This window comes from Tenrec ecaudatus, chromosome 3, assembly GCF_050624435.1.
Source record: "Tenrec ecaudatus isolate mTenEca1 chromosome 3, mTenEca1.hap1, whole genome shotgun sequence".
In the NCBI taxonomy this organism is placed as follows: Eukaryota; Metazoa; Chordata; class Mammalia; order Afrosoricida; family Tenrecidae; genus Tenrec; species Tenrec ecaudatus.
The window spans coordinates 218,243,554-218,270,480 of record NC_134532.1 but is presented as its reverse complement, the minus strand read 5'-3'; the positions used below and the strand labels follow the sequence as shown (position 1 = coordinate 218,270,480).

General features: G+C 45.0%; 1 protein-coding gene across 3 annotated transcripts in view; it reads right to left on the bottom strand.

Annotated features, from left to right (window-relative positions):
* The window catches only part of NSD2 (nuclear receptor binding SET domain protein 2), an 81,379-nt gene that overhangs the window by 36,803 nt on the left and 17,649 nt on the right, over positions 1 to 26,927 (bottom strand). For all 3 annotated transcript variants that reach the window (XM_075544601.1, XM_075544603.1, XM_075544600.1), the window contains exons 2-5: positions 11,743 to 12,368; positions 9,028 to 9,190; positions 3,132 to 3,298; positions 2,247 to 2,711 (exon numbers count right to left, since the gene is read on the bottom strand). In XM_075544601.1, coding sequence (XP_075400716.1) covers positions 2,247 to 2,711; positions 3,132 to 3,298; positions 9,028 to 9,190; positions 11,743 to 12,339 — 1,392 coding nt within the window. In that variant the 5' untranslated portion in view covers positions 12,340 to 12,368. The remainder of the gene's footprint in view (positions 1 to 2,246; positions 2,712 to 3,131; positions 3,299 to 9,027; positions 9,191 to 11,742; positions 12,369 to 26,927) is intronic.

Sequence of the window (26,927 nt, the reverse complement as noted above, 5' to 3'; positions counted from 1 at the left end):
CTCTCCCAGCCACTCCTAAGTGACATGTATAGCACACTCGCACTTGCATACCTCTGGCAACATGTCTAACTTCAGCATCTATCCATCCAACCCACATGAGCTGATGGAGGCCGGGACACATACATCCGTGCAGGCACAGAGGGCAGTTCAGCTGTGCGCTGTTGGCTTTGACGGCTGCCAGCTGCATATCAGCCCTCCACCTCCATCAGGCGACAGGCCCGTCGTCTCTCACCTCCTCAGACCCTGGTGTCATTCTGGTGCTGTTTTTGCCTCTCTGATACCATGGAACACTGCCTGGCTGTGGTTTGGGAGTCTAATGATATAGTGGTTTAAGCAATATGGGCTTTGAACCACAAGGCTGGCAGTTCAACCCCCCGAACCGCTCTTTAGGACAAAGATGAGGCAGTCTGCTCAGATAGCCTATAGAGTGGCTGTACCCTGAGAGCCACCAGCCTGGGTGAGTTCACTCCAGCTAGAACTTTCTGAGTTTTCTTCAGAGAGAGAGAAATGACAGTTGTAGTTCCTCCCGCACAATTTCCCCCTTTTAAAGTCTTCTCTTCCTTCTTAATCCTACTGTAGCAGCTGCTATTCTCAGTAGACTGTCTGAGATCAATATTGACAAAAGGCACCCTTTCTTGGACAAAATGTAAAGAGAATGCTTCTGAAGTTTCACCAACATGCACACGTGCCGAAGGTTCTTGATCAGAGTCCTTTCAACGGGTTAAAGGTCAGTCCCTTCCCAGTCCTAATTTGCTAACTTTTTGCCACAGAAAAGCAATGATTTTTATCAAATGCTTTTCCACTACATGTCCCTGGTGGCTAAACCTTTAACCTGCCACCTCAGTCAATCCCAGTCACAGCCTGCCTGACAGTAAGCCATGGCAGCCACGCATGCACACACGCTCTTCCATGACAGCCTTCCCACTCCAACAGTGGGCATGGCCAGCACACGCCAGTGCTTCTCTGAGTGCCTCCACACGCAAGGCAAGGCACGGGAACAGACGCTATTTTTCACCATACTTTCAAGCACCATATGGATTTAAGTTCCTGAATAAGAGATTCCCAAGAAAGGAAATTTTGTTTTGTTTTTGAGAAAGGAAATTTAAACTCAACAACACAACAAAAAGGCTCGGGCTACAGAACCACTTAGTTCATGGACAGTGAGACAGCACAGCCCCAGGAGCCTGGCCCCTCATGGCTTTCTAATGGAATGGAGCCCTTTCTTGGTTACCAACAAGGTGCGTATTTCATAAAAACTGTTACGAAAGTTGGTTAAGTGGTTTTAGTCATCACGTCCCTTTCAAACATTACAGAAATAACCTCCCAAATACTTAACACCTGTCAACAGAGTTATTCGATGCTGCCAAGTTGGTTCTGACCCAGTGCAACTCCACCCATATCAGGCTAGAAAGGAGCGCTGCCGGCCCGGCACCACATGGTGCCTATCTGAGCCTGTGGCTGCAGCAATGCCAGGAGATACGTGGGTCTCTAAAACAAGGGTGAGGAGTTGAATTGTGTGAGTCCTGTGGTCAGTTCCTGAGGCAGCGCTTGTGCTGGAAGTCTCCGAAAGGGAAGACGGATGCCACGTCCCGGGAGAGCTCCAGGGAACAAGCTGGACTGAGAATTGAGAACACCTTCACTGACTGCTGAGATCTCGCATTGGGACGTGCAGCCTCCTAAACAATGAGAGGATCCGTTCTGTCCACTAGCCCTCCCTCCACACACACCCCCACTCACTTCCGCTGTTTCTGTCAGAGAAGCTCCGGCTAATAGAATGAATGCGGTTCCTGGCTAAGTACTTGACTCCTCACCAGAAGGCTGGCAGCTCAAACTCACCCAATGGCACCCAGGGACAAAGAGCTGTCAACCTGCTTCCTAAAAGTCACGTGTGGCCTTGGAAACACAAGGGTGCACAGCTCTCCTCTGCCCCACGGCTTAACAGTGAGAACAGCTCAGTGGGCGCGCTGCGAATGCCCTGGAGCTGCAGGAGAATACACGAGGCAGCACTAATCCAGTAGGACCAGCAAAGCTTCACCCAAAGATGGCCCACCAAAAGCTTTTGCTGCTGGCCCCAGTGTTGCCCTCTCACACCCATGAAGGAAGATTTTCATAGCCCAGAGTGGAAAGGACAAGCAGCTGTCCCCCAAAACCCCAACACCCAGATGTAAAACGAGGGCAATGCTCAGTGCAGTCTGCAGAGGATGCTAAGGGACCAGTCTCAGGTCCGAGTCCATCCCAGTACCCACCTCATCCCTGTGCTTTTGACAGAAGACCAGAAACTGAGACGCGGCATCACCCTTCCTGCTCCGGGGCGTGCAGGCCATGGTCTTCTTTCTCCCGGGGGGAGGCGACACTCCTCTCTTGGGCTCAGCCTCTGCCACCTTCTGAGGCGTCCCAGGGTAGCTTTCGTCAGCAGAGCTTGGTGGTCTGGCTCGCCGCCGCCTCTTGATAGGGGTGCCCTCTTCTTTCAGAGACTCGGGGAGGTCGGCCACTTCCTCACCAGCTCCTGAGGACTCGACCCCGTCTCCTAGGGCCTCCGCAGGCACACCAGCCTCCTGGGCTACTCTCGGGTTAAGATGAAGCTGATCGCCCACGTAGAGGAAGGTAAACTTGGCTTTCCGCTCATCTGCTGACATACCTGCGGCTTCTTTTGCCTGCACAATCCCCATCTCCCACTGGGCACGCAGCTTCCCTGAAATAGGCTTCAACAGCTGCAAAGAAAAACAGAAAGACGAGCTAGCTAACTTTAAAGAAAATGAACTTGTTCAGAATAAACTTAGATAAACTTAGAAGTCAAAAACTAAATGGCAGAGACCAAATTCCGCTCAATACACTGCATGTTTTGTTCAACTAGACACCCATTCCAATACTTCACCACACGTAAATGTAAAAGGAAAAAGACAAGTTATAAAACCACTTCTCTCTGGGAGTCATCGAAGGAGTAATAAAGGAGAAAGTGCCTCCCGGGAGAAGCTTTGCCGTCTAGAGCATCATTCTTGGGCAAAAGTACGCAGTTATAACCAGCATGCAGCAGCCACGATCATATTTCAGGCAACTCTACGTTCAAAACCTAAGAAAAGAAAGAAGCAGCTGTCTGCACATCTTGCTGACGATTAGGATTCCCCCGTCACCTTTATCTTCTCCGCTTTCGTGGGGGCCTGTTTGGCACTTTCTTGGCACAATTTTTCAAACTGTCCTTCTCCTTCAAAGGCGACCAGGCTCTTCTCAAAGATCCACGCTCTTTCTGGAGCGTCACCGAAGAACTGCACGTGGTACTGGCGCGCACTCTTTCTCTGACCTGGTTTTTTAAGAGAAAACATTAGAAGCTGCCACAGTCAGAATTTAGGGTGAAATCGGGAGCTGCTATATAGTGGCTTGACTTGGCACCATTTAAGCCTGTTGACATCAAAGTTAACTCCTTCCCTGCTCATCCCTACAATGCCCTATGCCAAAGACAGGAAACTCAACAGACTCAAAGCTGGCAGAGAAAAGTGGACTCCACACAGCCCTTGAGCTCTTCTAAGGACAACAGCACACACCTCCCTCCTGAGAAGAGAGACCATCAGCAAGATGGGGTGCCTGGAGCTGGAGGGCTCCTGCCCCAACACCATCAGCCCCCAACTCTGCTGCCTCCACTGGGCTTCACTCACGCTGCACCAAGTGGCTGCAGAGGTGTCCATGCAGGTGTCCACTTGCTATTACTGTTTAGCAGCAAGCAAGAAGACACATCCCACAGGACACCCAGCAGGGACCTGGGGGAGGAAGGAGATATTCTCGCCCCCAAACCCCTGAGGGGATGCCTATGTCCTCGGAGGCCAGTGCGAGGCAGAAAAGAGAAAAGCCCATTCAAAGTCTGTTCACTGTAGGAGGAGGAAGGGGCAGTCACCGGTCACTGTTCTCGCCAGCAGAAAGATGGTCAAAGGAAATCAAAGGATACCTGACTGAAGTAGGCCGAAGGAATGTGCCCAAATCCCCAACACAGTCTTTGAGGGCTCCAAACCAAGTATCCAACTGTGCAGCAGACCCTCTGAAGCAAATTCTGCCAGGTAACAGAGCCCATCTCCACCATTCAGCTATGAGTGGGGAGCTTCTTACATGCAAACTCAGTAGGAGGAGCCCACACCTGTAGCTACCTCCATCCTGAAAGAGACCAAGGGCCACACAGAAGAGCCACCTCCACAAAGCCTCAGACAGTGCAAGGAAAAGACCCCAGACCACCAAAAACTTTAACTTGCAACCGGATAAGAGGACAAAGTTATTGGATAGTGTGAAATGCAGTCGTGAATATAAAAGGAAACAGAGTTGCTTGGAAGGGGAGTTAATACATCTCCCAAAAAGGAGGTTAAAAAAAAAAGAGGATGTTTTCTCCTGGAATCCATGGGACCTATCATTCTCTGAAGTTCTGCCCCAAATAACAGGACCAGAGACACTCACCACATAAACAAACACATGACCATGTCTCAGAACCACAGCACCCCACCAGCGAGCACCAATACTAGAGAAAGAATGGCCAAGAACTCCAAGAGCAACTCTGGATGCTAGAAAGTATTAGAGGAGTACCTGTGGAAATCAGAGGAGACCCTGGCCTGATTCACAATAAAAAGTTCAAAGAAAATTCTTTTCACCATAAAATTCTGCACTCAGGCAAATAAAAAGTGAAGGTAGAGACGTAGCAAGCTCTAACGGGCAGACAGGAAAGTTTGGAGTCCCTGAGGAGGGTTAAAAGATGTGATCCGGATCAGTCTAGAACCCCAAGGAATAACAGAAAAGTGGGTGAGGGGCGACAGAGGATGATTTAAGATATGGAAAATATGACCTATAACTATCAAGGGTGAGGGAGGGAGGGTGGGCAAGGGAGGGAGGGGAAAGAAATGGGGAACTGACATCAGGGGCTCAAGTGGGAAGAGAATACTTTGAAATGATGATGGCGGCCTATGTGCAAATATGCTTGACACACTGGTTGAATGTATGGATTGTGATGAGATGCAGGAGCCCCTAATAAAAGTATTAAAAAAAAAAAGATGTGATCCAATGAGCAGAGCATCAGGTGCAGGGGTGTGTAGTGGGTTCCGTGGGGCTGCTGACCACACAGAGCAGAGAAGTCAAACAATGGAGAGGTTAACTAAGAGTTAAGGCCTCAAAGACAACAAAGCATGCCATTAAAAAAGAAAGGCAATGATTGACTCCAGGAAAATCAAAGGGTTGAACAACAAAGAAAATGCACTCATAAGATAAATTGTGTCAACATTTATTTTTGATGCAGTGCCATAGAAACCATAAATTATTGGGGAGGGGAGAGCACGAGAAATAGGAAATAGTTGAAAAGACCAATCTTCATTTTCCATAATAAAAAGTCAATGGAATACATTAAAAAGAAAGGGTTCAAAATAACTACCTCTGGGGAAGAGGAGGGAGGGGACTATGTCTCATTATCATCTTTCAGTACAATCTGAGTTGTTTCTAAGTGCTCATACTCCTGTGATTTAAAAGTATTTAAGATTCTAAAGGTTGTCAAGAGACATTTGCCCTCTCCCATTACATTAGCCTTTGGTGATGTGAACAGTTAAGCACTCAGCCAGTAACCCAAAAGTTGGTGGCTTGAATTTGCCTAGATGCACCTCGTTAACAAAATTCTGGCAACCTGCTTGCAAAAGTGCATACAAAGCCAATGAAAAACCCTCAAACACAGTTCTACTCTGACACACACTCATGCCAACCAGGGGTTCCCTCCCTCCACTACATCAGACCTTTGAAAGAACTTTCCTGAATCATGGAAATAAACAGATACATATTGTAGTGTTATCTATAATAAAGAAAACCTCTAACTAAAAAATGCTGAAATTAGATAAACTTAAATTATGTTTATGAATGGTTAAATTCACTGTGGTCAAGTTAATTGACTCATAATGAATGACCCTAGTTAGACATTTTCCTAGACTGTCGATCTTTAGGGAGCAGACGGCCTCTGCTTTTTCCCATGGAGCAGTTGGGGGATTTGCACTGTCTACCTTGTGGTTAACAGCCCAATACCGAAGTCACAGCTCCAGTTAGTGACACAGAAAGCTCCTGACATACCAGGACGGGGGTGGGGGAGATATTATGATTTAATCCCAAGTTTCAAAAATAAATGAATTTAACATTTTCACATTTCCTTTCCTATTTATTGTTAGTAATGTAGCCCAATTTTCTCCTTCCATGAGTTTCTTTAATCTATATGAATTTCTATTTTAACCCAGGTTGAGAGGTGATTATCTAGCTGGTTTATTTTACCACATAATATAACCAGCTGTTCCCACATCATTTACTCCAAACTCTTTCTTCCCACCTTTCCTGAGCTGCACCCACAACCTTTACTAAGGACGCCTGCTGCTGTCTCCCCTCCTCATTACAGTCTGATGGATGAAGGGTGGCCTCTCCATCCTCTGGGCTGGACTTGACCAGTTTCTCTCCAGATGACGGGGAGACTGTGAGCTGATAGCAGCCAATAGAACTGGATGGCTGTGCACACAGAAAGAACCCCACTATATGTAGAGACCAGGTTGCCTTAAAAGGAGGCTCAGGGGAACTCCAGAGGCCAGTCATATGCAGGTAAGGCCAGGGTTACCTACAGGAGTGACAGGTGCCACTTTGTCAGGGTTTCAATAGAAGCACCAGCCGAAAAGGGTCCAACCACAACCACAGTGCTCAGGAACTAAGCCTAACAGCATCAGGCCATGGGGTTATCATGACAAACCAACCTGAGCCCTGGGGAAGTCAGATGGCCTAGAATATGCCCAGAAAAACATTAATTTAGAAATTAAACAATGAGCTTTAACTTGTAAGACTCCCGACAACTAGATCTTATTATTTCCGGTTTCAATGAATTCATTCATGCAAATCGGTCCAGAGTCATGTAAAAACCTTACTTGCTTGTTTGAGATGACAGGAGAACACTGGGAATGTCTGTATATACACAGATAAGAGATTAATAGGAGGAGCCCGGGTGGTGTGTGGCTACGCTTTGGGCTGCTAACCACAAGGTCGGCACTTTGAAATCATCAACCACTCCTCAGGTAAAAGAGATGACTTTCTACTTTCAAAAAGATTTAACAGTCTCAGAAACCACAAGAGCAGCTCTATAGGGTCCTATAGGGTTGGGGAGGGGGGGTGCCACTAGCAGCTCATTTTCCCACCAATAGAACCTGCTGTTTGTTGTTCAGTGTCATCTAGTCAGTTCCGACCCACAGCAATCCTCTGTACAACAGAACCAAATACTGCACAGTCCTGCAGCATCCTCACAATTGTTCCTCAGCTTGAGCCCATTGTCGTAGCCACTGTGTCCATCCATCTCTCAGAGGGCCCTTCGTCATTCTCAATGGCCCTCTACCAAACTCCATGTCCTTCTCCAAGGACTGGTGCCTCCTCACAACATATCTGAGGTAGTAAGCTTATTGTGCCAACCCGATAAACACAAGTGGGGTTAATTGAAGGGCGGAGGAATAAATGGCTCAGTGAGCCTTGTCTTTCTAGTTCTCAGGTCTCTTGCTTTGGGATGGTCAGACCAGGGTGCAGCCAGTTCCCTGCTTTAGCTGGCAAGACTCACTTCCAAGACGTCCCTTGCAAGACGACCCTGAGGAGAAGCCACATGGACCTAACCCAACGCAGCCCTGGGTGCACCTATATGAAGACCCCTGCCAGCGCTGAGATGCTTACACATTCACTGACTTGGCTTTCCTCCTGCAGTTGGCATCATTGTGTCTGTTTTGTGAGATGGAGAACTTTGTGGATTGGTGTTGGACATATGGGTTAATGTTGGACTTGTGGGCTTGAGCAGCATTGGGTTGGGATGTTTTCTTCTACATGAGTTTCTGTGGATTTATTTCTCTAAAGTGCCTAGACTAACACAATATCCAAAGTAAAAGAAAAATGCATTTGCAAAGTATAAAAAGGATTCCCTCTCAAAATGCAAAGACCATGATAATAAAAATCACAACAGAAAATGACTAGCTCCCAGGGCCCCGTTCTAGAAGGAGAAGGCAGAGGACGAAGCTTTGAGGGGCCGATGCCTATTTCCAGTCAAATCTGACATTGGAACTGAAAGCTAATTGACTGTGTCCAGTGTAAAGGGTCAAGCCCAAGGGGCCATGGCTAAGACAAGTCCCACCCACAAGAGATCACAAACGCACGTCAACAATGGCTTCTGTGAGGCTGGGCTGTGGCTTATGGCTGTCCTCATGGCACATATGAAACCAGGTTGTGAACTGCTGAGGACTGGAGTCAGGCAGGTCCACATCACATAAAAACAGACACACACTCCCCTAACTATGAGCAAGAAGGTAGAGATGACCTGGGGACCGATGAGCAAGTGCACTGTAAAGACATGTAAAGACAGTGAGGCTCCGGCCTAGGCCAGCTCTACCCCACAAACAGTCCTTCTTTGGGACCATTACCTTCCCTACAAGGCCGCCATGCCCCAAGCACACAGCCTCCACTCACCAAACTGTAGTCTCAAATTTTCCAGAGAAACCTCAAGCCACTTGATCCTGGGTTTACTTTTCCTGCAAACATACCTCCTATTATCTGCTTAAACTGCACCAATGACATTCCTTATATACTCTTAGGTGATCCACATCAACATTGATCTTCCCAAGTTGCGGGAGACCACAAACGATAATTTCCAGTTTCTTACTTCACCGCATAGGCCTAATACAATAACTCTGCATATTTCTAACCCAAATGTAGTATGAAATATTATTTCTTCAAACCATGCTTAAAAGAAGTAACCCCGTGTATTTGATGAATGGATTATGTATAATAAAACTTGAAAAGCAGAAATAAAGACCACTTCCAACTTCCTTCCTCTAACTTGATTCAGAGAGATTCATAGGAGGGCTGGAGAGAGAAAGAAAACGCTAATGTGTCACATCTAATTCAATCACTAACTTCAGGTAAAACTACAAAAAATGAATGACCACGGGCCTTTTCCTGGAAAAGGATGCCAGCTAAGTGCCCACAAGGGCAGGGGGAACACAGCCCCCACCATGATACCTTTAAGTTTGGTACAGGTGTGGAGAAGCGGGTCGGCAGACACCATGCACGGCCACCATGGGTACCCTGACACTTTGGACCACACCAAATCACCAATGTTGTATTTCAGCAGCTGGTCTTTGTCTCGGCTGCTGTTGGGACAGGACTCTTTCTTGGATGGAGCCTGAAGAGAAAAAATAAAAGACAAAGACACCAAATCAAACACCACTACCAAGTTAGTTAGAGGAGTTGCTGACACAGAGGCCCACTTCCCCCATCACCTCCTCACCCTGCCTGTAGCCCTTGGCCTCTAGGAGTGCTTCACAGCCCTGAAAGTCTCCTGGTGTCCTGACTCCATCCCCCACAGCCACCTATCTAGCTGTCACTGTTCCCACAGGGAAGGGTCAGGAGGCATGGGCCTCCGAGAGGCCATCCTGGAGAGCCCAGCCCACCTCGCCTTAGCCGAGGCACTGGGGCTCATCCAGCCTTCAACCTTGGCCTCTTCGTTGGCAGAACCCGAGTCAGTTATGGGGCAGAATGGTCCAACAAGCACCAGCTTTTAGCAGTTTGCTCTCACAGCCAGGAGGTCAGGCCAGGACTCGAAGACCAAAGGGGCAGGTGGGCACCTTTCTGACAACCCTTTCCACTTGTCTACTCACATCAGAAAAACCATCCCCCCATCAATGAATCAGGAAGCATAGAATGAGAGTGAGTAGGAAGTCATTACCCTGGTTGGGCAATGGCTTCGCGTTGGGCTGCTAGACAAAAGGTCAACAGATGGAGACCACCAGCCTCTCCTCAGGAGACAGGGGAAGCTCTAGCCTGTCCTATAGAGTCACTAAGAGGTGGTATCAACTGGAGTGATGGCAGCAAGCAGGAAAGGTAGCACCCAGGAGTGGGCTCATGCCTAACAGATGGGAATGTGAGTGCAGGCCCCGTGTCCACCTCTGTGAGCCTGCATCATTGGCTGTTAGAAAGCTCAGTATTGTCTGGTTGTGTGTCAGGCGATCGCAGCCCAGGGTCGGCCATCTGAGGACAAGTACTGCTGCCTCCTTCATGCTAATGCAGAGCTACATCTCAAGTGATGAATCCGACTTGGGACCAAACCAGGTCCATGACAGCCTACCCAGGCCTGTCTCCCGTCACAGCACCAGGGAGGGAGCACGCAGTCAGGAGGGCTTTGAAAATTGTTTTATCTGGGAGAGTGGAGGGTGAGTGGGTTGGAAAGGGGGAACTGATTACAAGGATCCACATGTGACCTCTTCCTTGGGAGAGGGACGGCAGAGAAGGGGGGAAGGGAGACTCCGGATAGGGCAAGATATGACAAAATAACGATGTATAAATTACCAAGGGCATATGAGGGAGGGGGGAATGGGGGGGGGAAGAGGACCTGATGCAAGGGGCATAAGTGGAGAGCAAATGCCTTGAGAATGATTGGGGCAGGGAATGTATGGATGTGCTTTATACAATTGATGTATGTATATGTATGGATTGTGGTAAGAGTTGTATGAGTCCCTAATAAAATGTAAAAGAAGAAAAGAGAAAAAAATGATTAGGGCAAAGACTGTACAGATGTGCTTTATACAATTGATGTATGTATATGTATGAACTGTGAAAAGAATTGTATGAGCCCCAATAAATTGTTAAAATTAAAAAAAATTGTTTTATCACCCCAGGCTCGTAGAAAACAACAAAATGCTCCCTGTTACCATTACCTTAAGGAGAGCTAAGCCGCTCCTAGGCAGCAAAGGCCAGCTTTTTAAAAGCTATTGCTACTTTAACCCTTTCAAAGAAGTTGACCCCTTTACCTCTCCTACCTATGGAATTTGCAAATGAAATTCCTCAACTCTTATCAATTAAATACTGCAACTCTAGTGACAATACCAACCCCCAAACGGGCTCTGCTACGCCACCCTCCCTGCTCTGGCCCTGCAGCCCTGCAAGTGCAAGAGGGTGAGGAGCTGCCACTCAAGGCCCTGAGTCATGAGTGTAGGCAGAGGCACCAGGACACCTATTAGCCAACCCACCCCTAAATGAGCACATGTCCACAGGCCATAAGCACACTTGGGGCTGCTACTTCCCTGTTTCCTTTTGCCAAGACCAGGCTTCCTCTGTAGGTATGCGTAGCTTATACTCATCTAAGCCCTAGCCCCAACCCCCTCCCCCCAAGGTCACTGTGAGGCATGGTGGTATAGACTAGCTGGGGTCACCGAGTGCTCTTTTAACTGAAGATGTGGTTCTCCACTTGTCTTCCATGTGTGAGGGTGGGGACAAGGAACATAAACACATAAGTCCCAACCCAACACTCGAGGAGTCAGGCCCCATGCTGGCCCACCTGCTGGAGGGGGGGAGAGGGGATACAAGGACAAGATGGAAGACAGGAGCCTCATCTCTCCATGGTCCATGGAGTCTGTTTGAGGAGCCAAATGGCCCTGGTGTGCCCTGATGGTGATGATGACAACAGAAGTACAAAACTAGCTAACAATGTCTCTGGAGATAAGATCCATGACACTCCGGCCTAGAGGCTGAGAACCCTGGGACTGATCAGATCTGGAGTCAAAAACTGGTTCTGTCTCTTTGTAGTCATTTGAATCTTGAGTGTTTGGATAACCGCTCTAGGCTTTCCAACCAGTGGACCTCCAGCAGCCAAGTTGAGGTGCTCTGCTGCACAAGATGGACCAGCTGGCAGGTAGCCTCTCCTAGTCCAGTCAGCCCCACTGCAGAATTCCTAAGTACCTTTTTGTCTGTGGGACTTGAGATCTTGGATACGAGAGCTGCTTCAACCAGGCCCTGCTCCAGGAAGGAGTCATACTTTATGCTTCTCTTCCGGCTCCTTCGTGCCTTGTTCTCTGGTTTTTGTCCATTTTCTTCAACCTGGGACACATCAGCTGCACTGTCACCACAAATGGAAGACTCAAAGAGTGGTTTCCCATTCATGTATGTTTTCGTGATCTTCAGCTTGATTTCTGGAGATCCATTTTTAATAGGGGTCGTGTTAGGGGGCGTCCCAATTCCTTTCACCTCCTGAGACTCGAAGCGCAATTTGGCATCATGAGCGCCAGGCTCGCCATTGAACACACGGGAGGTGAAGTCTTTCAGCTTCTCGGCAGGAATAAAGGGAAGCGCGTCATGGCCATTGAACTTCTGCATGACGCCCTCCTGCAGAGTGGTGGACAGCTGGGCCTTGCTGAGGAACACAGAACATTCTCGATTCACTTCACAGTTCTGAGGCTTGCCGTTAGCACTGCTGAGGATTTCTGGTGCCTGCTTCATCTTCACGCACCTGACAACTTTCTCAACAGGAAGAGGACTCTTCTTGATGCCAACGTCCATTCAGCCCAGATGCTCCCGTCCTCAAAACACTACAGTATGAGAGAGGGGAGGGGGGGGGGGGAAAGCCATTTAAAACCATGAATAAAAACGCTGGCACCATACAGCTCTGCCTGCTTAGTAACGACGGAGGTCCCAGGTGACAGGTCTGCCACAAAAATGACACAGAATCGAAAAATGATAAAGCCGGAAAGAGAGGCAACCAAAATTTTAAAAAGCAAGGCGGCGGTCAGGAGCACTGACTTCAAACCCTGGCTCTAGCCAGAGCAAGCACTGTGGCCTGGGACACAGTAGTCTGTTTAACCACCCTTGACAGCAAAGTTACAGTCCACCTATCAGTACAGTGGAACCTTAAAAACCGCAAAGCATGTGGGCAAACAGCCACTAACCCAGTGCCAGGCCTAGAGCTTCACCACAGTGCAGGGTGGAACTTCAAATAAGATACACGGTGACACAGCTGGCGCAGTCCCTCCTACCACAGTTCACGTAGGCTGCAAAGTTTAAAACTTGCATTTTCCAGGTCCTAGGAAAATATACAGTAGTGCCTGGCATATGGCGTGTTCAGGTTACAAAGAACCCCACTCAATGACCCTTGGGTTTTCTGCTGGCATCAGTGATAAGGAGTCTGGTGGTGCAATGCTGAAAGCCCATGAGCGCGAAGTACACGGTGAGCACTTCAAACCCACTGGGACTGTCCTGTGGCTGTCTGCGTCTGTCATGATTATCAGCCTTGGACACCTCATGGAGCAGCTCTCCTCCAACCAAGAGGGCGGCCATTGGCTCGGCGGCACTGGGGGTGGTTTGGGAACCATCAGTAATGTACACTGCATGTAATGTTACAGCAGCTCATTTGCTGGCATTGATATTCCCAGATGTTCGAAGATAGACTGTATCAAGATATGGACATTAGAAAAAACGCATTTTAAAACTTCTTTTTTTAAAAAGAAGGTATAAAATTATATCAGGACCAACTTACAGAGTTGTCAGAATGGAACCCCTTTGCAAATCGGAGCTACCAGTTTTGGTTCCAGAAGCAAAAGCTGAGCGTGGCAACGTGACAAAGTCTTATGCATCAGCTGTGATGTCACTCAGCCCCACTTGGCCCAAGTCCAGGCCGGGTCCCCTATCACCCCTGCTAGATTAACTAGCAGTAGGCAGCACTGCTAGGCCACGACCCCCAAAAGCAGCTGGCTTTAGGAAGGCGTCTCTGGCTGCAGACTCTGCTGAGCAGCTACGATCCCCAGGCTGGGGGCCGTCAGAGATGAGAAGAACACCTGGATTAGAAAGGAGTAAGGGCATGTGCCTGGGCTGAGAAGACATCCACCAAGAGGGGACCAACCACTGATAACAAAGAGACTCCTTCTAGGGAGATAGAGAAAGTAGTAAGAGCTAGAGGTGCCCGCCAATGCAAGCCTTGGTCCTCACCCAGGCCACTCAGCAATGTCATTAGAATCCACTAGACAGCACATAATCACGCAAACGTATTGGATGGCCATGGCTTGAGGACCACAGCTGCTGACATCTAGTGAGTAGGTTAAGAACGTGGTTCACTATTCAGCTTTGGTAACAAAGAATTAGCCATCCCAAAATGTCACCAGTGCCAACGTTGAGAAATGCTGGTCGCGAGCAATCTGGCAATCCCTGGTGTCTGCATCTGCAGTTCCCTCAGAATGATCGGCCAGATATCCGAGGAAAAGACTCAAAACTGTAAAACAACTTCAATACTTCACATTCCCGTTCACATTAACATGCATTATCCAAACCCATATCAAACAAGTCCTTCCAACTCAGTGACCTTCTACAGAGCTGCTAGGACACAGATCTTTACAGGAACAGATAGTCTCATCTTTCTCCTAAGGAGCAGCTGGTGGGTTTGAATTACTGACTTCTGGATTAACAGTTCAATGCCTACCCCACAAATGACCTTAAACAACAAGCTACTGTTAAAAATGCTTTGTATGTTTTGCTTTTTTTGAAAATTAGTTAGGATTTAATACATATCCATATCATTCCATATTTCAGACACATCAAGTAGAATTGTACAAATGTTACTGCAATCAGTGTCCAAGCATTTGTTTTCTACACGGACCCCTTGACATTGTCTCCCTTTCAGATTTTACTTTTAAATAGGCTTTTTAAAACTAAAAAGTTTTAGAATTATGGAAAAATTGTCAAAATAGTAGAGTGTTGGCATGTACCCCAGATTTCCCCTATTACCCTCATATTATGAAATGATAGCTGTTATAATTATATAGCCAATGTGGAGATATCATTATTCAATTAGTTTATACTTTTTTTCAGATTTTCTTGGTTTCCACCTCAAGTTCTTTGTCCCAAGACCCCATCCAGAATACCACATGGCCTTTAGTTGTCATGTTTCCTGAGCTTCTCTTGGCTGTAACAGTTGTCAGACTGCCCATGTTTTTGATACCTTGAACGTTTTTAGGAGTGCATATAAAATATCCACCTGTGAGAATTTGATCTTTTTCTTTTTCTATCATTTTATTAGGGGTTCATACAACTCTTATCACAATCCATATATACATGCATTGTGTCAAGCACATTTGTACATTCGTTGTCCTCATTCTCAAAACATTTTCTTTCTACCTGAGCCCGTGGTATCAGCTCATTTTCCCCCTCCCTTCCCGCTCCCTCCTCCCTCATGAACTCTTGATAATTTAAAAATTATTATTATTTTGTCATATCTTACACTGTTTGACATCTCCCTTCACCCACTTTTCTGTTATCCATCCCCCAGGGAGGAGGTTACATGTAGATCCTTGTAATTGGTTCCCCCTTTCTATCCCACCTTTCCTCTAACCTCCAGGTATCCCCACTCTCACCACTGGTCCTGAAGGGATCATCTGCCCTGGATTCCCTGTTTCCAGTTCCTATCTGTACCAGTGTACATGCTCTGGTCTAGCCGGATTTGTAAGGTAGAGAATTGGAATCATGATAGTGGGGAGGGGGGAAAATATATGCACTCTTGTCATTACTGGGAAGGGAAATATATATATATGTATATATACACACACACACACACACACACACACATATATATATATATTTCCCTTCCCAGTAATGACAAGAGTGTCTCATAGCAAACCAACTGTCTGTCCCACAGGTAACATCTATAAACTATGGACAAAACAAAAGAAATCACTACCTGAAGGCACTGGAAAGCAACCAGAAGTTGGGAGAAACTGAATGGGCGTCAACACTTGGAAGAAAGAGAATGGCACTCAGTGAGTTTCTCAATGTTTACAGTTTTGTGCCTGAGGAATTTTGGAAAATAGCAGTTATAAGAAGCAGTAAAAAAGACTCAGAAAGGAAAAGAGCCACAAAGGGGAGCCCCAAATTCAGCAAATAACTATCCAAATCTCAAGCCAATGCACGCATGGGGCTGACTTCAAGCAGCCTAAATTGTAAAATAATTAAAATGAGATCCAGATGCTGAACAAAACCAAGCCAATCCTTCAATAAACGTTGCTGCAAAATTGAATTTCCACATGCAAAATAATAGAATAGATCTCATTCTGGCCTTACACTATACACAAACACCAATTCCAAATGGAGAAAAAGCCTAAATGCAAAAACTAAAAACCACAACTTGTTAGAAGGAAACATAGGGGCATAGTTATATATCCAAGTTTTCAACAATGAATTATCAGACAAGACAATCAACAGTAAGCAAATTGATAACTGAGGACTGATAAAAATTCAAATACTTCCAATCATCCAAAAAACTTTATCAACAATGATGAGAAAATCCAGACCAGGAGAGGATTTTCAATAATTAATTCTCTGATAAGAGTATAATATCCACAGAGAGAAAACTACTATAACTCAACAGCAACAAAAGACAATCCAAACAAAAAATGGACAAAGGACTAGAAGAGACATTTTCTTTAAGATATTCAAATGGCCAACCAACACATAAAAAGCTCAATGTCATTAAACCCACTGCCATCAAATCAATGGCAACTCAAGCAATGCCACACAAGGCTATCTTTATAGGAGCAGACTGTCTCTTCCTTCTCCCAAGAGGTGTCTGGTGGGTGTTTTAAGCCATCAACCTTGCAGTTAGCAGTCCAACACATATCCAACAGCACCACCATGGCTCTAAACCTATTGTCATCATGTCTATTCTGGCTCATAACCACCCTACAAGGCGCAGAACTGCCCAACAGGGTTCCGAGGAAGTAGACGAGCACATCTTTCTCCCCTAGGGCAGCAAGTGGGTTCAAACCACTGACAGTTTAGTTAGCGGCCACGCACTTACCCATAGCACCCCCATGGTTCCTTATTAGCCCTTAAAACCTAAACGCAAACCCAGTACCATCAAAGTCCATTCTGACTCGTAGTAACCATGAAAAACAGAGTAGCAGTACCACATAGTGTTTCCATGGCTGTAAATCTTTACAGAAGCAGGCTGACATGTAGTCTGTAGGTCTGAGCACTTAAACCATTGTGCCAGAAGACCTCCTTCATTAACCTTCAAACCAAACTCACTGCCATGGAGTCGATTCTGACTCACAGTGACCCTATAGAACAAGGAAGAACTACCCCAGTGGGCTTCTGAGGCTGTAAATCTTTACAAATAGAAAGGTTTGTCTTTCTCCCTCAGTAGCTGGTAGTTTTGAACGGCTGACCTTGAGATTAACAGCCCACTGTGCATTAAAACCTCAAAAAGGTACCACTTCTCATTAGAACAGCAATGATCCAAACACTACAAAAGGAGGTGATAAGGAAAATGTAGTGAAGCTGGAGCCCTCATCCACTGCTGGTGGGAATGGAAGTGACACAGCACAGGCGCTTATGGAACAAGAGTGTGGCACTCCCTCAAACGGCTACATGTGTAGCTACCAAACGCACTCTCAAGCCCAGGTACAGACCCAGAAGGCCAACAGAAACCTTTACCCCAATGTTTGTGCAAGTGTTTTCCATAATAGCTAAGAGCAAGAAACCACCAAGTGTACTCAAACAGATGAATGGCTAGAGGGTGAGACCACCAAAAAATGAAGACCTGACATACACCACAATCTGAATCAACCTTGAAAATAGTATGCTGAGCAAAAGAAGTCAGTCTCAAAGACAAAACTTTATGATCTCATTTACATGAAATAAGCAAAACTTCTTAGAAATTAGGATGGTGAGACTTGGCTCACATACTTTGGCCATGTCATCTATCGCGAGGGGCCAGACTAGAAAAGGATACCATGATTGGTAAAGTAAGAAAGACCTTCAACTATATGGGTTGACACAGTGGCTCCAACAACAAGCAAAAAAACTGCAGCAATGGTGAGATGGCACAGGACTGGGAGGTTTTACTCTGTTGTGCAGGAGGACTATGAGTTGGAAGGGACTCAACAGCACCTATAACAAGCAAATAGACAGAGAGCAAAGCTTACAAGGGGTTACCAGGGATGGGAAAGAGGAGGAGAGAAGGAATTTTTGCTTGGGGGACACTGAGTTTATGTTCAGGTTGGGGGCGTAACTAGGGAAGACAGAAAAATAAGGGGAGCACAACATGAAGAGTGGATTCAATTTCACTGGATTATGCATGGGCAAACTGTTGAACTGGTGAGTCTCTTGTGGTGTGTTTTTGGAAGGATGGCAAGAATTTATCTTACTTGTTAGAACATGCTGCCAGGAGAGACCATTCCCTGGAGAAGGACATCATGTTTGGTAAAGTGGAGGGGCTGTGAAAAAAAGGGAGGCTCTCAACAAGACAGACTGACACAGTGGCTGTAAAAAGTTTAAGAGCCATTGTGAGGATGGTGCAGGACCATGCTATGTTTCACTCTGTTGTGCAAAGGACCACTATAGGTCAGAAGCGACTCCAGTGAGGTCATTCAAACTGTGGGAAATCAGTCGGGTTTAAAAAGAGTCCATTGCATACAGACCATTATGAATGTCTACTTCTCAAAGCAACATAAGCTAGAAAACAGCACAATGGAATTGTTTTAAAAAAAAAAAAAAAGCCTACCTAGAATTTCATACCTAGCAAAATAACCCTTTAGGAATGAAGGCAACAACAGAGTGGCAAGTGAGGCCGCCTGTGCACACCTACACACCTCGTAAGTCTTGGGTCCTTTGTTTGGAGGTTTAGGGTCATGGTTTCACGGGGATATCCCAGTTAAATAACCTAATGTGTTCATTGTTTCTGTTCAACCCCTAGTTTGTTGTGTAGTGTCTAGAATCTTCCAAAGCTTGGAAGTGGCTAGCTATCTGAGGGCTGACAAGTCTCTATTCACTTGCAGCATCTGAAGAAGGTGGAGAGTGTGGAGTGAGGAGGATGTGAAAAGTGCGCCTAACTGTTTCCATGAACAACTCCCTCCTTTGCCACGGGACCAGAAGAACTGGATGGTACTCAGCTGTCACTACCGAACTTTGTGATCATGAATTCCATAAAAGGATCCTGATCAAAAGGGATGTAATGCAGAACAAAATTTCAAATTCTTTTGGACTCCAGATTTTCTGGGGTCATGGAGACTAGATGAACCCCTGCAACTAATGTCCTGAGATAATCTTTAAACTTTAAACCAAAAATATCCCTGATATCTTAAAACCATTGCTTCACTAGTAAAAAATAACAGCCTTGAGCATTGAGTTCTTTTTAAAACTATCTGTATGGGTTCAAATGGCCAACTGGAAAGATGAACTCAGACCCTTAGGAAGAGTGAGTTTATGCTCACGGGGGGAGGAACTCAGAAATGGAGGGGTGAACAGTTGCATAATTAAAAGAATGTTCTCAATGTCACTGAACTACTTGGACAAACTTATATATTCTCAATGATGATGGCTTTAAAAAAATGAAGTCAAAGTGAAAGCACTCTGAGATAAATAAGAACAAAAAATTGGTCAACAGCAAACCTACACAGTAAGAATTGCCAAGGAAGGTTGGAAAGAAATGAGACCATATGGAATTTTGTTACTTACAAGAAATGAGGGGCACCAGAAATGGAGACTAAATAAACATGAAAGACAAAGGTTTAAAAAAAAAAAAGAAAAAAAGACAAAGGTTTATTGTTCCTCTTCACTTCCTTGAAAGTCATTTAACTACCTAAACCAAAATTTTAACATAATATTGTGAGAATTTTAACTCATATCATTTTAACACATTAACAACTACAAAATGGGCAAGGAATAAATTACTCAGCTGAAAAATTCCTCAGGCATAATTGTAAGGATGGCGTAGTGCTGTGTAGTGTTTTGTCCTCTTGTGCACAGTCACTAGGGGTCAGAACTGACTTAGCACCTTACAACAAGAGCAACTCTACTAGGGGGAGGGGAAATCAACCCAGGGACAAGAGAACAAATCAACTAAAATCAATGTTGAGAAGGGCATAGGATGCCTAGTGGGGCTTAATCAAGAGCAATGTAGCAGCGAGGAATCACTAAACCCAAATGAAGGCAGAACTTGATGGAGGACAAGAGAAAAGTAAAAGGAACTAGAGGAAAGAACCAGGAGGAAAAGGACATTTATAGAGGTCTAAACACAGACATGTACACATGTAAATAATCAGAGGGGAATAGAACTATGTACTCATATCTATATATTAAGAATTAAGGTTGCAGATGGCCATTGGGCCTCGACTCAAATACTCCCTCAACACAAGAACACTTTGTTCTAACAACCCAGCAGTCTATGATGCTCACCTTCCCAACAGGATCCACTGAAGACAAAATGGGTGCTTAAGTAAATATGGTAAAGAAAGCTGATGGTGCCCAGCTATCAAAAGACATAGCGTCTGGGGTCTTAAAGGCTTGAAGATAAACAAGTGGTCATCTAGCTGAGAAGCAACAGAGCCCACATGGAAGAAGCTCACCAGCCTGCGTGACCATGAGGTGTCAGTGGAATCAGGTACCAGGCATCTAATACCCAAAACAAAATCATATTCAAGGTGAATGGGGAGCTGATATCAGGGGCTCAAGTGGGAAGAGAATGCCTTGAAAATGAGGATGGCAGCATATATGCAAATGTACTTAACACACTAGATGAATGTATGGATTGTGATAAGAGCAGTAAGAGCCCCCAATAAAGGTCCTTATTTAAAAAAAGAGAGAGAGAGAGAGAGAGAGAGAGCAATTCTATTAACCCTCAAGGAGCTAGACTGACACAGTGACTACAACAATGGGCTTAGCCAAAGAAACAACTGTGAGGATGGTGCAGAGCTGGACTATGTGACTATGTTTCCTTCTGTTGTACATGGGGTTACAATGGCATCTACCATAGTAACTAACAGACTACAAGTTAAGAAAGCACAGTGCAATTCTGAGGAGAGTAACTACACATTAAAAAAAATTTTTTTAAAGCAGTGTAGATCCAACAGATAAATGAAAACAAGTTGTCACTCATTGGTTCGGACTCATTGTAGCATTATGCACAACAGAGTAAAGCACTGTTTAAAGAACCCATCCTTGCAGGCTTTGTGTCAACCCATCTTGTTAACTGTCCTCTTTTTCACTGGCCCCATTCTTCACTACGCATGACGCCCTTCGCGAGGAACTGGTCCCTCCTGCAACTGGAGGTTGGAATTTTTCTTCAGTTCTTTCAGCTTAAAGATGCCAAGTTGGGTTCTAACTCCAGGTGCTTGCACATGCCATCATAATGCTTTGTCTTCTCACACTGACCTCTGAAAACTTCTGTTCTAGCTCTTAACATTTAGCACTTTTGTCCTTTTCACATTAGCTATTCTACATTCAAGGGCAAATTTCAGAGTCTCGTCTGACATCCACCTGGTTCTTCGTTTTTTCTTTTTAGTCTGTTAATGAACTACTGATGTGTCAGTTTGTTATTCTGTGATAGCTTATGTCTTGCTGTGATGTTGGAAGATCTACCACGAGTATTTAATCTATGAGCTGAGTCACCATGGTGGCCAGGTTTTTGTAGGGCTTCCAACGAAAGACTAGGAAGAAGGACCTGGTAATGTACTTCTGAAAAAAGTACCCGGAGAAAACGTTACAGATCGCACCGGAAGATGAGCCTATCGAGTTGGAAGGTACTCTAAATGAACCTGGAGAAAAGTTGCCTTTCTCGAAAGAGTCAGCTTTAACAACATGAAAGGAATAAAGATTTCAGGACCTTTATATACTGATGGGGCGCAACTCAAAATGAGAATAAACAGCTGCAAGCATCCAGTAGTAATCAGAATGTGGGACATACTATTTATGAATCCAGGCAAGTTGGAAGTCACCAGAAATAAAGTGGAGTGCTGGAAGAGAGAAGCCTCAGGCATCCATGAGTTGAAGTGAAGGGTACTGGCCATTTTGAACTGGACAGTCATGGTCTACTTTGCTGGAAATGAGCAAGTGCCGTGGAACAGCATCACAATCATCAAGAAGAGCATTTCAGGATCTACCCTGAAGATCACTACCCTGTTAGCGATAGGGCAATATCTATACATCTACAGGAAAGACCAGTTACTATGCCTATTGCTCACATGTACATACCAATCACCAATGCCAAACATGAAGATAATAAAGATTTTAAAGATTTTTATCAACTTCTGCCATCTGAAAGTGATCAAACATACAATCAGGATGAATTGATAATTACTGATGTCTGCAGTGTCCTTTAGGTCACTATGAGTCAGAAATGATTTGAGGGCAGTGAGTCTGACAGCAGGAAACAAAGGATTGGTCATTGGAAAATTATGACCCTGCTGACAGAAAAAAAACATCAGCGATTGCATGATAGAATTTTACAATGCCAACAACTTACTCATTGTAAATACTCTTTTCAACAGCATAAGTAGTGGACTATTCACATGGACCTTAACTGATAAAATACCCAGGAATCAAATCGACTACATCTTGTGAAAAGACCACAGAGATGGTCAATATCATCAGTGAGAACAAGGCTGGGGTGGGTTGCAGGAAAGACCATTAGTTGTTCATATGCCAGTCTAAACTGAGCTGAAAAAGATAAAAACAAGTCAAAAAGAGCCTAAGTACACCCTTGAGTATCCCCCACCTAAATTCAGACACCATCTCAAGAACAGATTTAATACAATGAGCACTAACTAACAACCAAAGAACAGACAAGTTGTAGGACAAAAATCAAGAACACCATATAAGTGGATTATGTCCCACTGAAACTCAAGAATATCACACGTAGAAGAAGAAAAGGGGGGGGGGAAGTTACTAAAAAGTCAGAAATGGGGAGGGGGAGAAGACTCAAATGGATGTCAGAAAATTCTCAAACTTGTTTCTGAACACAGAATAGCTAAAACACACGAGGGCACCTGTACTTCCTGGCCACAGTTAACAGCAACTAGGAATAACATCATATCTTAGTATTTATTCTGCAGTATCCATGCTTTAAGCTCAGGCGTCCAGACCCACCAACTAGGAAAAGAACTGACTGGCAGCACCCAGCCCTAGTGGAGCAGCCTGGAATGAGAGAAGTCAGGGGTCATGTAATCATGCGCACAACAGCACCAAAAATGCCCTCAGCAACTGTAGGGTAGCTGTGACAAGCATTCCATTTCACTGGTGTGCAGAGCAGGACACTATATTCTTGAGTAACTTGCCCACTGTCACAGGGCTGGAAAGTAGAGGCACCAGTCTTCCAAAGTAGGCATCCCAGTTCCAGGGATTACTTCTCGATGAAGAAGAGGAAATGCATAAAATAGAAGCAATCCACTCTAGTCTCCCTCCAAGCTGGCATGCTACTGCCCTCTGCTTCTCCCAGAGGGCATCCCGGTCAGAAATTCACCATGCCTTCTCCAGGTCTGTGATTTACAACCATTCTCACACCACTGCTGTTTGGATTTTCTCTCCACAGTGCAGCATATAAGCCCAGGTCAGTCTTCCCAACTCAGTGCATCTGTCATCACATCCATGTACCATCCTAATACCTACATTAAGGGAGTCCCTGCAGGGCACATACAGGTAAGAGATCAACTACTAGCCAGAAGGCTAGTGAGTCAAGCCCAGCCAGAAGCACCAGTGAGAACAGGCCTGACAATCTGCTGCCAAAAGCTCACAGCCATAACAAGCTGCACATAAGGAGGGAAAATGTCCCTCAAACATCACACCAGTTGGTATAACCCTCATACCAAAACTGAAAGGAAAAAAATTACAGACCCAGATCAGTCAAATGTCTGCAAAGTATATCTGCAAGAACAATTACAAAACATAACTACATCAATCCCAGCAGCATGTGGTGACAGGAGTCCCTTCCTGTGGCCTTTTACCTTGGTCCTTTGGAAAAACAGCTTCAGTGATTTCCTCCCTATACCCTGGGGAGTTTTTCTTCCCCTAGTTTCCACCCCAGAGGGTTTGTTACTTTTGTCCAGCTTGACTGACATTTTCTGGGGGGCTGTGGATAGCATGATGGTTTGGTACATTTTATCTGACCCTGGGCAATGATTTTTCTATTTTATATCTTTTTCAGGGGCCAGGCAATATATTTTTCAAGGAAAGTGACTAAAGTATACTATGAAATGAGGAATTCTTCAGTTCATGGCACTGTTAAGAGGCCATACCTTGAAATGGACAAGAAGTGTGCTTACATATGCAGTCAACTCCACAGGATTCATCAAGAAGCCTAGAGGTGAGAAACTTCTTGAAAGAGCAGTGACAGGGGCTCAGATACATAACTGAAGACCTAGAGAGGCCTTCAAGAGGCCCCTGCAGAGCTGGCAACAAGAGAGACCCAAAGCTAACTCTTGCCACTAAAGATCTAGCTAAGGGAACTAACAAAACTGCTACACTGCCTCTGATCTGTTCCAGTTAGCTGTGTGGGGGCCAAGAGAAAGCCTGCGCCCCCCGAGAGGGGCTGTGCCTGGCTTCCATGGACACTGAAATAGGGGAGGTACCCCCACTTCAGGAGAGTCTTTTGAACTGTTCTCCCAGCTTCCAGATGCTGAGCCTGCCCGAGTGATACCCTGCTACTCCCTTCATAAGCCACTAACTCTAACTGTGATCTTGTGTGATCTGCTCAGCCATTACAATCAATGGCTCAAACCTAGCAGAGAAATACAGCATCTGGGAACAGAGTGGGAAAGACTTGGGAAGGCAAGGAGACAGGGAGGGCTGGTGCGAAAAACGGTCCAAGGATGAAGGTCTATCTGACCCGCACCTCAGAGGAATCTACTCCAGGCTGACGACGGATGCTGCTCCTGAAGCAAGAGAAGGCCGGCACTACTAGACCACCACAGACACCATAGTCAAAGATGGTTCATCCAAACCTGTGATGATGATCAGCGTCAGGGAACTGTGTCACGTACATCAGCACGTTAGCAAAATTAGCTAGATAGCACCCAATTCTACCACCAATAGTGAATCAGAACTATTCAAGGAGCTATGCAGAGGGCAATATGAAAGGTCAGTCTTGCGTACAGAACAGGTCTGAAAAGGAAAAGTCCACACCAAACTCAAAGCCATCAAGTGAATGTCGACTCCCAGTTACCCTACACGACACAGTAGAACTGGCCCTGTGGGTTTCCCAGACTATAACTCTTTATGGGAGTAGAGAGTTTCATCTTTTTTTTTTCTTAAAGTTTCATCTTTCTCCCATGGAGCAGCTAGTAATTTTGAACTGCTGACCTTGTACTTAGCAGTCCAGTGAGTAACCATTATGCCAACATGATTCCTTTGAAAAGGAAAGCAGTATTTAAAAACAAAACAAAAAAAACCAGATGTGCTAACAGACTAGACAGCAAGAAAATGCAATAGATGAGAAGATAAATCTGAAATCACCAAGGTTAAAAATTCCAAGAAAGAAAAGATGAAAAAATATTTACGAGTAACGAAGGGGAGCTAGACTGTTGAAACAGAGTTCTTACTACTTCCTAGACACTGGTTCTTAGGTGCTGGGGTTACAGCCCTGAACAAAACAGCATCAAAAAGCAAAGGGGATAATGATGCACAAGCTTCCATAAAGGAGTGGAAATCTGAGAATTCAGATTAAGAGCATCTGGGATTCTAAAGTTAGAAAATCAAAAAGGAAGAACCACTTAGCTTACGCTCAACTGGGAGAAATCAAGAATAATTCAAGCCTAAAGTTGCGACCTTGTGAGATTCTATGGACAAAACATGGAATAATGCAAGAGGCATCAAAGAGAATGGAAAGAATAGTCACTCGTCTCATCGACACAAACCAGTGATATTCAAGGAAGACGTCCAAGCTGCACTGAAAGGATCCGCAAACAAAGCTTCAGGAATCGATGGAAAACTAACTGAAATGTTTCAACAAGCTGATGAAGCACTCACTCATCTATGCCGAGAAATATGGAAGACAGCTACTTGGCCAACTGACTGGAAGAGATGCACATTTTTATCCACTCCAAAAAAGTGACCCAATAGAATGTTGAAATTAAAAACAATGTAATTAATATGCAAGTAAAATTTTGCTGGAAATCACTCATCAAAGGTTGCAGCAGAATATTGACAGGGTGCTGCCAGTTTCAGGCCGATTCAGAAGAGGACATGAAACAAGAGAGAGTGCTGATGTCAGATGGATTTGGCTGAAAGCAAAGAATATCAGAAATATGTTTACTTGGTTTTTATTGACTATGCCAAGGCTTCAACTATTGGACCATATCAGACTACGGATAATCTTGAAAAGAATGGGAATTTCAGAACACTTTGTTGTGCTCATGTGGAACCTGTACATGGATCAAGAGCATTGGTTCTCAACCTGTAAGTCGCAACACAGGGGCTGCCCGATTCATAACAGTAGCAAAATTAGTTATGAAGTAGCAACAAAAATAATTTTACGACTCCTCCCTGGGGGACAAACAACAGAAAAGTAGGTGAAGGGAGACACTGGACAGTGTAAGAGATGACAAAATAATAATTTATAAACTATCAAGGGTTCATGAGGGAGTGGGGAGCAGGAAGGAGGGGGGAAAATGAGGAGCTGATGCCAAGGCCTTAAGTGGAGAACAAATGTTTTGAGAATGATGAGGGCAACGAATGTACAAATGTGCTTTACACAATTGATGTATATATAGATTGTGAGTTAATGAGCGCCCAATAAAATGATTTTTTAAAATAATAATTTTATGGCTGAGGAGCTCACCACATGAGGAACTATATTAAAGGGCCGTGGCATTAGGAAGGTTGAGAACCACTGATCAAGAGGCAGTTGTGGGAACAGAACGAGGGAACGCTTCATAGTTCAAAATGAGGAAAGGTGTGTGTCAGGGTTGCATTAGGGTTGTATTCTCTCATCATATTTATTTAATCTTTATGCTGAGCAAATCATTGGAGAAACCAGTTAATATGAAGGAGCATATGGCATCACGATTGGAGGAAGGCTTACTAACAACCTACAATATGCAGACGACACAACCTTACTTGCTGAAAGTGAGGAGGACTTGAAGAACCTGCTGACAAAAATCAAGGATTGAAACCTTCAGTAAGATTAAAACTCAATGTAAAGACCAAAATCTTCACAACTTGGGCCAACAGTTAAATGATAAATGGAGAAAAGATTGAAGTTGCCAACGATTTCGTCTTGCTTAGATCCACAATCAATACTCAAGGAAGCAGTAATCATGAAAACCAAATGACACATTGCATTGGGTAAATCTGCTACACAAGACCTCGCTAAAAGTGTTGAAAACAAGGTGGCT